The 18,485-nt window shown below is 31.3% G+C and overlaps 1 protein-coding gene across 10 annotated transcripts in view; it reads left to right on the top strand.

Annotated features, from left to right (window-relative positions):
- LOC127716233 (neurobeachin-like) overlaps positions 1–18,485 on the top strand; it is a 237,747-nt gene that overhangs the window by 9,088 nt on the left and 210,174 nt on the right. For 9 of the 10 annotated variants that reach the window (XM_052222341.1, XM_052222340.1, XM_052222345.1 and 6 more), the window contains exons 2-6: positions 11,204–11,308; positions 13,638–13,764; positions 16,077–16,177; positions 16,946–17,041; positions 17,391–17,512. In XM_052222341.1, the coding sequence (XP_052078301.1) occupies positions 11,204–11,308; positions 13,638–13,764; positions 16,077–16,177; positions 16,946–17,041; positions 17,391–17,512 (551 nt within the window). Of the gene's footprint in view, positions 1–11,203; positions 11,309–11,347; positions 11,357–13,637; positions 13,765–16,076; positions 16,178–16,945; positions 17,042–17,390; positions 17,513–18,485 lie in introns of those variants that run through there. The other variant, XM_052222346.1, reaches the window with a different exon arrangement.

Raw genomic sequence — 18,485 nt, 5'->3', positions numbered from 1 at the left:
GATTTCAATGTAAAATTTCATAAATCTAACAAAAACTTAAAACCTTGTCTACAGTTTGATCATGGATGTCATTTGTACTCTTCCGACGTCAAAAATAAAAACATAGCATTTTTAGGCTGGTGTTACATGTAGCTTCAGATTGGAATAAGAATATACAAAAAGAAAACTTTAAGGTTACCTACAGGACTTTTTTTGGTGTTTCTGTTCAAGATGTTTTTTAGTAACTCCTGTTGTCCTTTTTATACGACCGCAAAAATTGAAAATTTTTTGGTCGTATATTGGTATGACGTTGGCGTCGTCGTCGTCGTCGTCGTCGTTGTCGTCGTCGTCGTCGTCGTCGTCGTCTGGCGTCGTCCGAAGACACATTGGTTTTCGCACTCTAACTTTAGTTTAAGTGAATGGATCTCCATGAAATTTCACCATAAGGTTCAATACCACGAAAGGAAGGTTGGGATTGATTTTGGGGGTTATGGTACCAACAGTTAAGGAATTAGGGGCCAAAAAGGGGCCAAAAATAAGCATTTTTGTAACTTCCAGACAATAACTTGTGTGAAAGTGTATGGATCTCTCTGACATTGTACCACAAGGTTCCATATCACAAAGGGAGGCTGTAATTGATTTTGGGGGTAATTGCCTCAAAATTTTAGGAATTAGGGGCCAAAAAAGGGGCAAAAAACAAGCATTTTTCTAGTTTCATGACAATAACTTGTGTGTAAGTATTTGGATATTTCTGAAATTGTACTACAAGGTTCCATATCACAAAGGGAAAGCTGGAATTGAGTTTGTGGGTAATTGCCCGAAACGTTTAGGAATAGGGGGCCAAAAAGGGGCCAAAAAACACATTTTTCTAGTTTCCAGACAATAACTTGTGTTCAAGTGTATGGATCTCTCTGAAATTGTACTGCAAGGTACCATACCACAAAGGGAAGGCTGGGATTGAGTTTGGGGGTGATGAATCATTAGGGGGTTCAAAAAATTTGGGGGGGGGGGATTTTTTTTTTTTCTTTTTTTTTTCTTTTTTTCTTTTTTTTTTTCTTTTAAAATTTTCCATTTTAAGTTGGTTATTTCTGATTAATATTTAAAAGCAAATAATAATGATATGGTAGGAGATACACACCAAACAGGATGTGTAAATTATTATATAATAAGTATTGTGCAATAGCAAGAAATTTTCAATTGCACAGTATTGCACAATTGCAAGAAATCTTCAATTGCACAGTATTGCGCAATAGCAAGAAATCTTCAATTGCACAGTATTGCGCAATAGCAAGAAATATCCAATAGCACAATATTGCGCAATAGCAAGAAATTGTCAATTGTACAGTATTGCACAATAGCAAGAAATATTCAATTGCACAGTATTGTGCAAAAGAAGATACTTCGTATAAATTGCTTATTTCTTGATCAATTTCAATGGGGTTTTATTCTTGAATTCTTGGGGTTCTTTAATATGCTGAATCTAACCGTGTATTAAGTTTTTGGCCCCGTTTTTAAATTGGTCCACACTGAGGTCCAAAGGGTCCAAAATTAAACTTTGTTTGATTTCATCAAAAATTGAATTATTGGGGTTCTTTGATATGCCGAATCTAACCGTGTATTTAGATTCTTAATTTTTGGTTCCGTTTTCAAATTGGTCTACATTAAGGTCAAAAGGGTCCAAAATTAAACTTAGTTTGATTTTAACAAAAATTGAATTTTTAGGGTTCTTTGATATGCTGAATCTAAACATGTATTTAGATTTTTGATTATGGGCCCAGTTTTCAAGTTGGTCCAAATCGGGGTCCAAAATTAAACTTTGTTTGATTTCAACAAAAATTGAATATATGGGGTTCTTTGATATGCTGAATCTAACCATGTATTTAGATTTTTGATTTTTGGGCCCCGTTATCAACTTTGTCCACATTGAGGTCAAAAGGGTCCAAAATTAAACTTTGTTTGATTTCATCAAAAATTGAATTCTTGGGGTTCTTTGATATGCTGAATCTTACCATGTATTTAGATTTTTTATTTGTGGACCCGCTATCAAATTGGTTCATATTGAGGTCAAAAGGGTCCAAAATTAAACTTTGTTTGATTTCATCAAAAATTTAATTATTGGGGTTCTTTGATATGCCAAATCTAACCGTGTATTTAGATTTTTAATTTTGGGCCCCGTTTTTTAAATTGGTCTACATTAAGGTCCAAAGGGTCCAAAATTAAACTTAGTTTGATTTTAACAAAAATTGAATTTTTGGGGTTCTTTGATATGCTGAATCTAAACATGTGTTTAAATTTTTGATTATGGGACCAGTTTTCAATTTGGTCCAAGTTGGGGTCCAAAATTAAACTTTGTTTGATTTCAACAAAAATTGAATATATGGGGTTCTTTGATATGCTGAATCTAAACATGTATTTAGATTTTAGATTTTTGGCCCAGTTTTCAAGTTGGTCCAAATTGGGGTCCAAAATTAAACTTTGTTTGATTTCAACAAAAATTGAATATATGGGGTTCTTTGATATGCTGAATCTTACCATGTATTTAGATTTTTTATTTTGTGGGCCCGCTATCAAATTGGTTCATATTGAGGTCAAAAGGGTCCAAAATTAAACTTTGTTTGATTTCATCAAAAATTGAATTATTGGGGTTCTTTGATATGCCAAATCTAACCGTGTTTTTAGATTTTTAATTTTGGGTCCCGTTTTTTAAATTGGTCTACATTAAGGTCCAAAGGGTCCAAAATTAAACTTAGTTTGATTTTAACAAAAATTGAATTCTTGGGGTTCTTTGATATGCTGAATCTAAACATGTGTTTAGATTTTTGATTATGGGACCAGTTTTCAAGTTTGTCCAAGTTGGGGTCCAAAATTAAACTTTGTTTGATTTCAACAAAAATTGAATATATGGGGTTCTTTGATATGTTGAATCTAACCATGTATTTTGATTTTGGACATTGGACCATAATAGGTAAATTAAAAAAATTGAAGTTCTTAGACCACATTCTTTCTGTGTCAGAAACCTATGCTGTGTCAAATATTTAATCACAATCCAAATTCAGAGCTGTATCAAGCTTAAATGTTGTGTCCATACTTGCCCCAACTGTTCAGGGTTCGACCTCTGCGGTCGTATCAAGCTGCGCCCAGCGAAGCATTTTATTGTGATTTATTTCAAATGTTTATTTGTCATGTTTATGGAACTTTCCTTTGACTGCTTTTTATATACCTGGAGAAAGGTTTTGGAGTTGTGGTGTTGAAAACTAGAATCCATTAACCACTTCTGAGCTCAATATCAACTTGAACTTGTTTCATAACTTTCCTGTTTATGACATTGTAATGTTATGATTTACTAAAAGTTGTGTATTAACTGTTAAGATCCTACCAACTTTGATAGGAAACTGCTAGCCACATACATATAGCAATCAGTTTGTCCTTCACCAATTGTTTCTTCTCTGTTTCTTAGTACCTCTTCTACTTGAACGCTTTGAATGATAGTTGACTGCTGACTGAAGTCGATGCAGCATGATCTAGTTTGGAATCTCAGACTACTTCATTTTTGTACTTAACTACTTTCATGTAAAATTCATGGTCACCACTTAGTTTAACTGAAGCGACTCATGTTTTATGATAACAATTCATTTCCTTTCTATTGTGATAATTTTTTGATATTTTGTATTATTGCAGAGTTGTATGTTTAAAGATAAAGGCAGAAAGGTGATTTGGAAATTCTTCATACTAAAACTAAACATGGCTTTTTTATCAAACTGTTTAATTAAAGTGCTATGTTTAGTGTTATTATGAAGAATTTTTCAGTAATAACAACTTTTGGAAGACCAATAATATAAATTTGAAATGAATATTTCTTAAATAAAAGGAATTCAAGTATCTGTCAGTAATAAATATTAATCAGCAGATTATTTGAGTGAACATGGACAATGTCAATTCATCAGACAAAAGTTGGAATTGAAATCCTTGTTGTAAAGAAATTTCTGTCATGATGTGTGAATAACTGAATGTGCTAAATATTCATATAAATTAACTAACATTCTATTGGTTTTATGATTAGAAATGACATTATTTTCTATATATAAAGAATTCAGTTTTGATTCAGTGTGAGTAATGCTGTTAAATTGTAACCCTGATAGAAGAGCAGTTGGCACAGGGTTACATAATCATATGTTGGAAGATATTACCATAATACTTCTTTCAGGGTCCACATTAATGTTGGTAGATATTGACATAATACTTCTTTCAGAGTCCACATTAATGTTGGAAGATATTGACATAATATATCTTTCAGGGTCCTCATTAAAGACTTTTTGAAGTCCAGGGACTCATCCTTTTGGTCATGGCTAGTCAAACAATCAGAAGATGAAATTTCATTGATATATAATTTATTATATTATCAGTCTTTATGCTAAAAAAAGAGCAAGTTTTAAAATGACATTACATGTAAATTTAGATATTTTTTAAACGTTTGATATAAAATGATGATACATGTATATGTGCTCAGTTGATACAACATTTTACAATCTGGATCCATCTTTGGACTCACCAGTATTGAAAATGATGAGAACAGACAGATTTCAAGAGTCCAGGACTCATGGACTCTCTTTAATGAGAACCTTGCCTTTGACCATGTTGACTAATGACTTCAAATTCGTCAATATTGGAAAAAACAGAGATTTTGAGATATTTTTCTTAATTTCCAAATTATAGGTGAACCAAGTAATTTGATATTTTTTTGACCAGAAAAGAAACATGGTGTTTGGCAAATAAGCTTGGAATCTCTACCTTGAAAGTAAATGATATAAACCTAGTTTATTTTTACACTTTAACAGGGAAGAAAAGTAACATATGAAATAAGCCTCTTACTGTAAGAAGCATCATACTGTGTTCACAGATGAAAATTAATTATTACACTTGTTGATCTGTCCTTTGTTTAGTTGGTTCATCATTGTTCATGCTGTACTTAGTATCTAGCTCTTTAGCACATTTGTACACTGACATGTAGTTTGTAAAATTGAATGTTCAAATCCTGATTGGAAATTTTGTCTTTAATTCTGATTTACAATGAGTTAATTTGTTGTTTGCATATTGTAATTTCGATTCCAAATATCCTGTAGTGCACTATGTATTACTGACAGACAGTTAATCAATTTTATATCTTTTGCCTTGCTGTTTGGAATAGCAGGAGTCAAATTGACAAGTTTGAAATTAGTTATTAGATTATCATATTAACTTGTCTCATGTTTGAGACCCCATACAAATGAAATTACTCCAGAACTTTTCATTGTAGGAAATTATTTTGTTAAAAATTAATATGAATTGACACAATACTTTTGACTATTGGGAATGTTGTTATTTACCAGTCAGCATAAGAATATATGGATACATTGATTTTTTAGGTTAAGTATCCTCAAAAGCTGAACTGTCTTCATTGAGATAATTATCTATTACTAAAAAGGAAAAAAAGGTCATCAAATATGTAGATGTTTGAGAGAATTGAACCCAATATATATATATAATGATATAAAATTTTGTTATACAAACCAAGCTGAAATTCTAGATGAGTTTATTCTTGATGGATGATACATTTTCTCCAGCATTATTTCTAAATATGTACTGAGGGCCACTGAAAAAAATCTATAAGATCATTGATTTTGGTTAAAATGATGTCAGTCTAAAGACTATTTTATGGCCATTGTTTAATTGTGTCACAAAAGTATTTAGATAGTCAGCAGTAAGTAAGATAAATAGGCTACAGTTCTCAAAAAAGTAGGTCAGTGTTCTCATAGTAAGGTGTTTGCCTTGAGTTACGGGAGGTCATGGTTGGAACTCGGCCGGTCAAACCAAAGACTTGAAAATTGGTATTTGCTGTTTCTCTGTTACGCACAAAGCATTAAGGAGTTAGAGCAAAGACTAGTTGACTTGGATTCAGAATAAAATATCCTTGTAGTGTGACATGTTTTCCTTCAGACCTTGTGAACTAGCACGTTAATATTCCTGCTCAGTCTGTCGGTCTAGTACAAAGCAAGGTTTATACTACTATCACATTATCAAGTTCTCGTCCTGAATAGGCATTTGATTTGCCACTGGATGTTAAGGATGTTAGCTACTCTCGTTTTTGACTTTTTGTCAGATATTTTTTATATAGTTTTATCCATGTAGTGCAAATAAAAATTATGCATGCTAACCCCTACTTTTCTTTTCATAATTTCATTTCATATAGTTTAAAAGTCATTTATGAAAATCTTATGAAATCCTTGTTATTTTTTCATCGTTTTTGAAAGAAAAAAAGGGCCAATGTTAAATGTCTGAAAAATCTAGAGAGAATCATTTCCCACCAAATTTCCTATTGATTATATCTCAAAAATAAGGACAACACGTGGTAAAATCAAGATATATTCAAGCCCCCATGAATTATTTCGATTCTAATAGGACAAATACGGCAATTGTTTTGGATCAAAGCGCTCTAGATGAAGGCATTATTTGCCGTTCCCATAAATAAACGCACTATTAAATTGACGTAAAAGACCGGAGCAAACTGAATAAATGACATGCTTAAACTATTTACAATAACATATTTAGATAGGGTTGGATGAGTCTAAATGATAATTGTACTTATATGTCTTATATGTATACAAAAAATGGCTTATATAACACATTTTAGCATAGTTTGTTTACATTTCCTTGTTGTGATGATTTTCGGTTTCACCAGCGTGTATATTCCCGTAAAATGCTTATATTCTTATGTCATCGTTCTATGACGTCGGGAAGCTCATTCATAAAGAAACATATGACGCGGGAGTACAATCGGAACAGCCCAAACAATATATTCATGTTTTACCATGGGTGTGTACTCAAAGCGTTTGAAGAACGTAATGTTAGAATAGCAATTATAAGCATATCTGTTTTTATACGACCGCAAAAAAATTTTTGAGGTCGTATATTGGTATGAAGTTGGCGTCTTCGTCGTCCGAAGACACATTAGTTTTCGCACTCTAACTTAAGTTTAAGTTAATGGATCTCAATGAAATTTTACCATAAGGTTCAATACCACAAAAGGAAAGTGGGGATTGATTTTGGGGGTTATGGTACCAACAGTTAAGGAATTGGGGGCCAAAAATTTTGTAACTTCCAGACATAACTTGTGTGTAAGTGTATGGATCTCTCTGACATTGTACCACAAGGTTCCATATCACAAAGGGAATGCTGGGATTGATTTTGGGGGTAATTGCCTCCAAATTTTAGGAATTAGGGGCCAAAAAGGGGCAAAAAACAAGCACTTTTCTAGTTTCATGACAATAACTTGTGTGTAAGTGTATATATCTCTCTGACATTGTATCACAAGGTTCCATATCACAAAGGGAATGCTGGGACTGATTTTGGGGGTAATTGCCTCCAAATTTTAGGAATTAGGGGCCAGAAAGGGGCAAAAAACAAGCATTTTTCTAGTTTCCAGACAATAACTTGTGTGTAAGTGTTTGGATCTTTATGAAATTGTACTGCAAGGTTCCATATCACAAAGGGAAAGCTGGGTTTGAGTTTGGGGGTAATTGCCCTAAACGTTTAGGTATTTGGGGCCAAAAAGAGGCCAAAAAACAAGCATTTTTCTAGTTTCCAGACAATAACTTGTGTTCAAGTGTATGGATCTCTCTGAAATTGTACTGCAAGGTACCATACCACAAAGGGAAGGCTGGGATTGAGTTTGGGGGTGATGAATCATAAGGGGGTTCAAAAAATTTGGAGGGGGATTTTTTTTTCATTTTTTTTTTTTTAAATTTTCCATTTAAAATTGGTTATTTCTGATTTATATATAAAAGCAAATAATAATGATATGGTTTGAATAGGTAAATTAAAAAATTTTAAGTTCTTAGACCACTTTCATTCAGTGTCAGAAACCTATGCTGTGTCAAATATTTAATTACAATCCAAATTCAGAGCTGTATCAAGCTTGAATGTTGTGTCCATACTTGCCCCAACTGTTCAGGGTTTGACCTCTGCGGTCATATCAAGCTGCGCCCCAGCGGAGCATTTTATTTGCTGTTGTAAACAAGGGTTCATTAACATGAAATGTATGGTGTAAGTTACCTGTAGAGGTCAAATAGAAGAGTTTAATTTACATAAAAAGTTACTGTGGATTCTTTTATGTTCTTAGATACCAATATTTGTGGATTGAGGAAAAACTGTATTTTTGTGGATAAATTTGATTTCATGGTATTGTCAAATTTTGGATATTAGCCTATAGAAAATTTGAACTTCGTTGTTCACTTATCAGCTTATACACGAAAATTGGTATCCAACTATATATAACAATGAATTCATAGCAATTAGCAGTCATATCTTCCCCTGTAGAGGACTATATTTCTGATCTCTTATATTAGCTGCTGATGAACTCAATTTTAAATGGATGGAATCTTGTATAAAAATCATGGATCATAGTGGATCATCATACCTGTAAGGTTATGATAATGGAATACTTAAAACTTCATTAAAATCACTGTCTGATAATTCATGGCATGATTATCAATAAGTTTAGTTGCAGATATCACATATATATATACAGGATCAATACATTGCCCAACAGGCCTGTATTTGAATTGCAGCAAAGTTGTTTAGATTGTATTGTATTTGTTTATATGTAAACATATAAAGTCATAACAGAACAAGTATCATTCTATTATTGATATTTATAGTGTACTGATCTGTAGGTTTTTAATTTTGAGTTTAGTATGCTCTTTCTATAAAACTTTCAAATAATGGGAAAATTGGTAAAAAAAAAATACAGTATTCATTACAAAAAAATCCAAAAGACCTATGGAGAAAAACATACCATTTAACATTATCTGTTTGATAGATTTTTTTTGTCTGTTCTGTCCTGAGTTTGATCAAAGGATGGAAGAACCTTTTTCTGGATTTGGGCCTTTATTTACACAGGAATATTAGATTTACACTTATTGGGACTCGGGGGAACTCAAAAATGATTAATTCTATCTCCTTTGATAGAAATGTTTGTCAACAATTAATTACTTGTACTATTTGGTAAGAATCTGAAAAAGAAAATTTCAAAACTTCAATCTAAAAATACACAGTTCTCTTTTCAAATTTCCATGTTATGCATAGTAATATTTAAGTTTGAGTGTAAGTATAAATGATAACTTTATGAACCAGATCTGTGTCTGCTCAAAACAAAGAATCTTCTAACAATATTTAGGAATCAATTTATATTCTCGATACTATTTATACTGTATGTTGACCTCTTGATGTCGTGTAGTTTTTATGTGATGCTAGGTTGCTGTCATTTTGTTTACCCTACATCTCCTTTCATTCATATTGAAAATTGCAAACCTTTTAATCACAAGTTTTCGGTAAATCATGATCACAGTTAAAAAGCAAATGCATTAATTATGTGGATCTTGTTGATGCTGAAAGTTTGTTTTGTACCAGTGAAGAACAAATCTATGGTAATATGATATAAATGTCACATGCAGCATTTGGTAATAAGATTTTCAAGTGAAGTTACTATAATAATTTGAAATGTTTCAAAAATGTCAAATGGTAAAATATGAATTATGGAGTGTCAATTTATGTCACTTAAATGTATCAGTATAGATCACTTAGCAGCATCTAAATGATGGCATGAGATTGAATGGAGTGATGTCATCAAATAGAAATTTAAAGATTTGATAATCAATAGGTGTTTTGTTACTCTTTTTTTGTTCAAGTTATAATGTAAACCACACATCCCCATATCTCAATACTGTAAATTCAATAATTATTGCGTGCATTTATTATTGCGATTTTTGAAGAACAAACATAAATGCGAGATTAATTATTGCGATTTCAGGAAAAGCTGCATACTGATATATGCTTGAGATATCAGAATGCGAGTATTTATTATTATGATATTCACCCAGTTGCATTATTCATATTAATAAAAACCTCGCAATAATTTCTGAATTTACATTATCAAAAAAGAATGAAATTTGCCCCATTTATCCCTTAAGTGATACTTTTGTTACAATAAATTTCTTCAACTTGGAGCTTAATAAAAAATAGTTGAATAAGACCTGATCTATGCTGTAGAAATTATCTAACAAACATGTTGCTGTCCTGACAAACTAAATTTCTGGTTCCAATGTAGTTAAAACCAAGAAGGTTCTATACAACCTTTGTTAAAACACAGTGATATCCTAGTGTTTAATTCACTTAAGTTTATAAATGGCAGGTCCTTTTTATACTGTTAGATTCTTGTTATTTTTGGTATAATTTGACAGACAGAGTTTGACTACAAATGAGAATGAAATGAAAACATTAATGGGAGCCTTGATTTTTATTAAGAAAGTGATTCAGGCAAAAGTAATAGGGTTAGATCAAGTCGATAGGACTTCAATGTTATTGATCTTTTAACAGGAAGATTTTCGGGGCACTTAATAAAAATCAACATGTATTTAGTATGACAATTAAAGATAAGACTTGTAAATAGCAAACATTAAAAAGAATTTCTCAGTGTTATCTAGACTCAGTTATTACTGAGAGGTGCAAACTTTTTTGAATTCATTTAGTGTAAGTCGATAACAAGCAATAAATAAAGTTTGAAGTTTAAAATCTTAGATAAATGTCAGGAGAAGGTGTGGCCCCTTGAATTTGAAAATCAAAAAGTTTTATAATCTGCCAAATAATATCCTTCAGATGTTCATAAGGCATTAGTCTGTTGGACATGAGTTTTCATATTTTTGAATTTGTCTTGCTAAGTGACATATTGGCTTCAAAACAGACAAAAATGCCAGTATAGCCTCATTTTGAAATCTTGTCATAATTCATAGGTATATGTGCTACAGCTTTACTCAAACAGATATTTTGCTACAAAATGTATTTTACAATGATGTTGAAGTATGTAAAGTATTTTTTGGGGTAAAGATCTCACTCGTATATATTTTGACCAAAAGTATGTGTGAAATGGCCATTTTAGGTCAAGTGCGTAAATTTTTACATGTTATGGACATCAGTTACCTCACAAGAGAACTTTCTGCACAAAAGAGTCCGGATTTTATTTACCTGTTCATTTATATATAAAATTAACATACTTTTGAAAGGCTAAAAATAACAACCTGATGGACAACACCAAGTCACAATAAATAAACACAAGATTCCACAAACATATATGGAGCTCACCAAAAGTGGGATCTAATTTTGATTTCCTTTTCTTTTTTATTATCTTTTTCAGTTGGTTGGAGGAGAGTTTGACATTGAAAACAACTTCATCATACAGGAAGAACAAAACATTATGCATATGCTAAGACTGTTAACACACTGTCCATTAACACTTCAGGTAGGTAGTCATATCCAGGCTGTTAAAAACTGCCCATTAACACTCCAGGTAGGTAGTCATATTCGGACTGTTAAAACACAAAAAATGAACACTCCAGGTTGGTTGTTATATTCAGACTGTTAAAATAATGCCCATTAACAATACAGGAAGATTGTTCACACTTAGATTTAAAATATTGTGCACCCAAGGTAAGTAATTCAAGTAAAAAGTTGCACATAGTGTAGGAATATTCGAGAACAATACTTGATCCAGACTGTAAATTATCACTTAAAAGTTGACTGTCTAAAAGAGTACACTGTTGCTTCATGTGCTTTGAAAGGAGATGTGGGGTACAAGTCTGTGATTTAACTACTTAACAACTCAGTAGATAACATCAAACCTTGGGGTTTCCATTTCTAGTAAGTTTCTCTCCATTTGAATATTGTAAATAGAATAACAAGATTTGAACTTTTTCGAACTGCAATTTCCTCTTATTAAAACCCTTTCATTCTTAATACTATACTCTTTAACCTAATATTGGTATTAATTACTAAAAGTACAGAGAAATAACACACAAATGTAATGTTGTATGTAAACATGTTGGCATATAGGTACTGGTAAAAAATATAAACATTTTTTGATAGGTAATTTCAAAATATTGAACGGATTAGATATTTAATGATTTATGTCATGCTCTATGAAAATGTTACAAAACTAATTTGATGTTGATAGGGCAAACATGGAATACAGAATATGTTAATTGAAATTGACCAAAAACAATATTAGGCAATAAAGTTGTTCGCTGAATATAAATGAACATACAAGTCCAGCTTTATACATATGACAACTTTACACCATAGATAAAATGATTAACTATAAATATAGCTACAGTTGTATGAGAATCCAATCCAAAGGGTTTTGCATTAAATCTTTTGGGCATTGACTTTTCAAAAGACACAATTATCTCTGACTTTGGTAATAGTTTCCTTGTTTCATTGATTCTGAATTAATTGCAGTTTTCATGTTTGTTATTTGTGGACATTTCATCCAATTACAATTGTATACTTTTTTTTATGCCCCCGTCATAGCGGAGGGGGACATTAAGTTTTACCCTTGTCTGTCTGTACATCCGTTGGTACATCCGTACGTCCCAAAATTGGTTTCCATTCTCTAACTTTAGTTTGCCTCAACCAAATGTTATGAAACTTATACGCAATGCTTATTACCACAAAACACAGATCAAGTTTGAATTTTGGTGGTGTCACTTTTACCGTTCTAGGGTTATGCCCCTGTACAAATGGAAAAATTGCTGAATTTTGCGTTTCCTTTCTCTAACTTAAGTTTACCTCAACTAAATGTTATGAAACTTATAAACAATGCTTATAACCACAAAACTCAGATCAAGTACAAATTTGGGTAGCGTCACTTTTACAGTTCTTGAGTTATGTCCCTTTATAATGTTATATGCAAACAGGGGCATCATCTGTGTCCCATGGACACATTCCCCATTTATTTAAATATTAAATATAACTTAGGTGGTTTGCATATGGAAATAAAAGGTGTGAAAAATAAATGAACAACACCATGAACAATGTTTAAAGAAGGTTTAGTGATATTGGATTGTTCATCCACAAAAAAGTTAATTTTGTAAAATTAACAATTATTTGTTGTTTATGAAATGCTCAAGTACAAAACAGTTTCATGTTATACCTGGTACACTTTTAAAATTGTTTTAAATACTTAAAATTATTTATTAGATAATGAAACAATAGTGTCAATCATGCATGAGTCTATCTGTCTATCTTCCAGTGATGCTCAGGATAGATGACTTTACTAATATGACTGATTTGAAAAAACCTATAACTTGTATACCCATTTAATTTGATACTTTTAGAAACATAATTTAAAAATGTTTTTTTTCATGAAACTTCAAGACCAATTACAGTAATAAATCCAAGATGTTGAAAAAGGGCTTTGGCAAAATGGCCCACTGAAAAATATTGAGGATCTGTTACTCAAAGTTTAAAAGATAATGAAAGAGGGGAGGGCTGGTACCCCTACTTATGCCTCTGCATTTGGACCGATTGTAGATTTCATTAAAAATGGCTAAAAAGTTTTTACTAAATTCAAGGAATGAGATATGTGAGACCCATTTCACATAACATTTTATATTTAGCAGTTCTAGTTGTGGTAAATAATATGGACTTTAAAAGCTAAATGAGCCTCCAGTTCTTGATACAATCTTTGATATTCTAATTTGACAAAAATGCAATTGCCTTGATATTTAAAAAAAATTTTAAATGGACATATTTTGATTGACTAGCTTTATTTGATTACCTTTATGTTGTAGGCCGAGATATGGAGTGTATTTACAGCTATGTTAAAGAAAAGTCGCAGAAACTTACAGGCGTGTACAGAAGTCGGCTTGATAGAACATGTTTTGAATTTAATAAATGATGCTGATGATGTAATAGCAGGTAGCATTCTTTTATTTTTACTAGTAAAATTTATAACATTTATAATGGAAATATTGTTCAATTCCAATCAGCCAGACACTCTTTCTTCTCTCTGATCGGTAACAGTTCTAAGTCTAGGAAGGCATAACAAGTATAAAGAGACCAATCAATTAAACATTATCACATTAAATTGATTTGGTAAATAATTTAATTCTCAAGTATCCTAAAATAAGTCTAAGTCAAAACCTATATAAAGCTGAAGTGCTAGCATTGACAGTCCATAGACTCAGGTTTTCAGATTGAATACTAGCATCAATTATTGGTTGATTTTTCATTACAGTTGGTTGCCTAACCATAAATCATCATTATTTTGCATTCAATAATAATGCCAAAAAGTTTTCTTGGAAATTGGTTTAATAATAAGTAATCTGATTTCTTGGAATCTTATGATAAAGTTTGCCTTAACATGTAACTAATATGAATAGAATCATTTTCAAGAAATCAAAAAATCATATTTCATATAAAGACAATGTGTATAATAGTTCATAGATGAATTAAAGAGGTTTATGGTTAAAGGTGTCTGTTTCATGATAGACAAGGTTTAAAATGTCAAGAGAGGAAGATCAAACACCATATTATAAATCAATAATGTTACCTTGACTCAGGAATATAATTTTGAATCTAATGGCTTACTGAGAACTACAGATTTTCTCATTTATCTTCTATATCAAATTAGTAGCGAGAGCAATTTTGATTTTTAATTCTCTTTTTCTCTCATATGACAATATTTTTTCATGTTCTGCTATTTTCTTTGTGTTATATTAGGGAGTTGTGACACTCTACTCAATCATTGATATAACCATGATAACTGAATTATCTGTTTTCTAACACATATGTTCTTTGGCTAATGAGTTTTTGCAATTATAACCTAAAAAAAGTTGACCATTGTTGTTTGATTGTATCAGTAATGTCATACATATATTTATAATCTTGTCCCTGAGTATTGATAAGTTATTTGGAATGCTATAGATTAGGGGGGGAAAATTGGGTAAGAAAAAAAAGATGATAAAAGAAATGTCAAAGAATTGATTTGAAGAACCCAACTATAGCTGTATAAAGATCACCATAAATGCACCAATTATATTAGTACTAAAAATGTGCATTGCAAATCATCTTGTCTATGATTTTTGTCTTGTCTGCAGTGAAGTAGTAAAATGGGACACATTGGGAAGTGGCATACACTACTTGTATTATGCATAAGATTTCCGAAGGCAGAAAGAAGACTTATTTACTTCATATCTTGAATACAGATGCCTTATGCTATGATGTTTCAGTCATATGTCCATTGTCCTTGATCTCATTTTCATGGTTCAGCACCTGCTTGAAAAAAGCTATAGTTATTTTATCACATATTTTTCTCACATATTCTGAGTGATAGGACAACTATATTTGGTTTACAGAATCATGTCAAGTTCTGTATGTGCACCAGACAGGGTTCACTTGACCTTAACCTCATTTCGTGGATCTGTGATTAAGGTTAAGTTTTCGTGGTCAAGTCTCTTTCTCAGTTACAATAAGTAATAAGTCAACTATATTTGGTGTATGAAACAATTATAAGGAGTATATGTCTGTCTTGCAGGGTTCATCTGACCTTGACCTCATTTTATGGTTCATTGGTCAATGTTAGGTTTTCCTGGTCCATTTCTCAGATACAATAAGCAATAGGTGTTGGTATATTCCAGACATGGGGTAATTGAAATATGTAATTGTAATTGGCTGTAATTAATTACAATTTCTCAAGTAATTGAATGTAATGTGTAATTGAGCATTTTTTCATTTACAAGTAATTGAAAGTAATGAATTACAAAGCCAAAATTGTCTGTAATTGACAATTACTTTTTAATTACAACTCAATTACATTTGAAATTTGGGATCAGAAAGATTGAATCTTGTGCAAAAAAAGTCAAATGTAATGTGTAATTTAATTGAAGATTTTGTAATTGTAATTGAATGTAATTAATTACTTTCAAAAGTAATTGACCCCATGTCTGGTATATTCATAACACTCTTATATGGTCAGCACAGTAGAGGTCCAAGTTTGTATGCAACTTTTGTCAAGCTTTGTCCAGTATATGTCTGCAGTCAGCTTGTTTGACAAAATATCATTGGATGTGCAACAATGTTTATGATATTTCAAATAATTACAATGCTTTTAAACATACAATTTGAATTTTTTACTGACAATTCATTAGATTCTGAAGTGACTAATAAACATGTAAAAGGATCCAGTATAAAACGATAAGAATTTGAAGATGTCTTTGAATACTTTACAGATTTATTAGTAGACATGCTAGGTGTCCTGGCCAGTTACAGTATCACAGTACGAGAAATGAAGATACTTATGGGTTTACTGAAAATTAAAGATAGCAAATGGGTAGGAAAGTATAGAAAATCTGAGTTCATTACAAAAATGACTACAAAATAAATTTTACCTGAAAAAAAATTATTTATTATGCAGACTTATTGGCATTTGCTTAAGGTTTTTGGTATGCAAACTAAGGAAATTTTTATCGAAGTTCATTCTTTTCGATTAATAAGAGTAACCTAACATATAGAAGTAGGAATAAAGATTCAACAGCTGAAAATATAGCGTCAGAGTTTCCATGCAAATGAAACAGATATAAGACATTAGAAAAATTCAGACAAATAGTAGTTTGCATTAAGAATAATGAAGATGACAAACTCAAATTTTTCAGAATTGTTGATGCTTTTGTATTTCTCACTGCACTTTAAGTAATATTTATAAAGATAATTTGCATACATAAAACTGAGAAGATGTAGTTTGATTGTCAATGAGAAAAGTATCCACCAGCGTACAAATGACATGGATTTAAACAACTATAGGTCACTGTACATCCTTCAACAATGAGCAATACCCATATGTTTATTCAGCTTAAAAGAAGACTGGATATGACTTTAGTTTGAATCATTTCAAACCAAAAAACAAACCACTTGATATATGACAAAACATTAAAACGAAAAACAAATATGACCGACAGCTTCCACATACATATATATACATGTAGTAACTCTCAGAAAAAAAGGTTATGCTTATGCAATAAAAAACAAGCAAATGATTTTTTCAGACAATGTCTCCATACAAAAATAACTGTGTAAATGATTAATTTTTTTTATTTTTCAGCAATTACATTCAGTAAAACTACTATCAGTGTTGAATATGATGCCACAGAGAGAAGGACCAGATGAATTTTTCAGCTTCCCTGGTAAAAAAGGATCAGTAAGTTTAATGTACATCTGATATTTTCCTAACACTTGCTTATCACAAGTAGTCTTTGTCAAATTGAATATAGGATGCAACAACACAATAATAAATAAACACCAGTATTGCATATATTATTAATGGGCAATGAGATTTAAGATTTCATTCAAATGTTGTACTTTTTGTTTGAATGATATTTACCAAATGAGTTTATATAGCTTATTTTGGGATTTTTTTATGCATAAAAGGCATATTTATAATACAGGTTTTCAAGAACCTGTTGACCCTTCGATAAATATACTGACTTCAAAAGAATTTTTTAGAAAAGAATAATAATGAAAATTAAATTAATGAATTTGTATTACAGCACATAGCACTACCCCCAATAAAGACATGGCCATATCAGAATGGTTGGACATTTAGCTGTTGGATGAGATTAGACCCTGTCACAGGAGTAACAGTAGAAAGAGAACAACCATATCTTTATTGGTAGGAAACTATATAACATATAAATGTATATTGTGTTTATCAGAAAAACAACACATCATTTTTAGCTTTTTGAATGATTCGTGTTATTTAAAATATACTTTTAACTTAATGATTACTATTCATGAATGGTTGGTTTTAATCAGTGTGGCTTTCTTATTTCACTGTTTTATTTATAGGCTTAACTGTTTATGAAACAACTATAAAGTTATCCGTTTTATTATTTTAACTCAAAGCCTCTTCTTATACCACAACTTTTTTTTATTTAGCAATGCATTGAATGACGTGTTCATAAAAAGAAAAATATTATTGGATTAGAGCTATTTTCTTAATGCTTGTAGTTTAAAGGTTTGGTTGGCTTGCTTGCTTTGTTTGTATAAATGTTTGCTCAAGCATTGTAATTAAGATTGACATCTGCAATCAATAGATAGGCAGGGCTTCAGCTTGTATACATTAAACTCTGCATTATACTTAACATCCAATAACATTTAATATAAAAAAAGAAGATGTGGTATGATTGCCAATGAGACAACTCTCCACAAGAGACCAAATGACACAGAAATTAACAACTATAGGTCACCGTACGGCCTTCAACAATGAGCAAAGCCCATACCGCACAGTCAGCTATAAAAGGCCCGGAAATGACAATGTAAAACAATTCAAACGAGAAAACTAACGGCCTAATTTATGTACAAAAAATGAACAAAAAACAAATATAAGTATAATGTATACAAGCCTATCGATTGATTGCAGATGTCCATCTTAATTACAATGCAGGAGCAAACATTCATTCAAACAAAGCAAGCAAGCCAACCAAACCTTTAAACTACAAGCATTAGGAAAATAGCTCTAAAAAGATTGTTAGTAACCTCTATGCCACATTAATCATCTTTTGATAAGAAGTATACATACAAAAAAACATATAGTTCTGCACTTATTTTCACAAAAAAAAATTAAGATTAAAATTGATGGTAAA

This window comes from Mytilus californianus, unplaced genomic scaffold (genome assembly GCF_021869535.1).
Source record: "Mytilus californianus isolate M0D057914Y unplaced genomic scaffold, xbMytCali1.0.p SCAF_9, whole genome shotgun sequence".
In the NCBI taxonomy this organism is placed as follows: Eukaryota; Metazoa; Mollusca; class Bivalvia; order Mytilida; family Mytilidae; genus Mytilus; species Mytilus californianus.
Note: the sequence above shows the minus strand (reverse complement) of the source record. Positions and strands in the feature narration are given on the sequence as shown.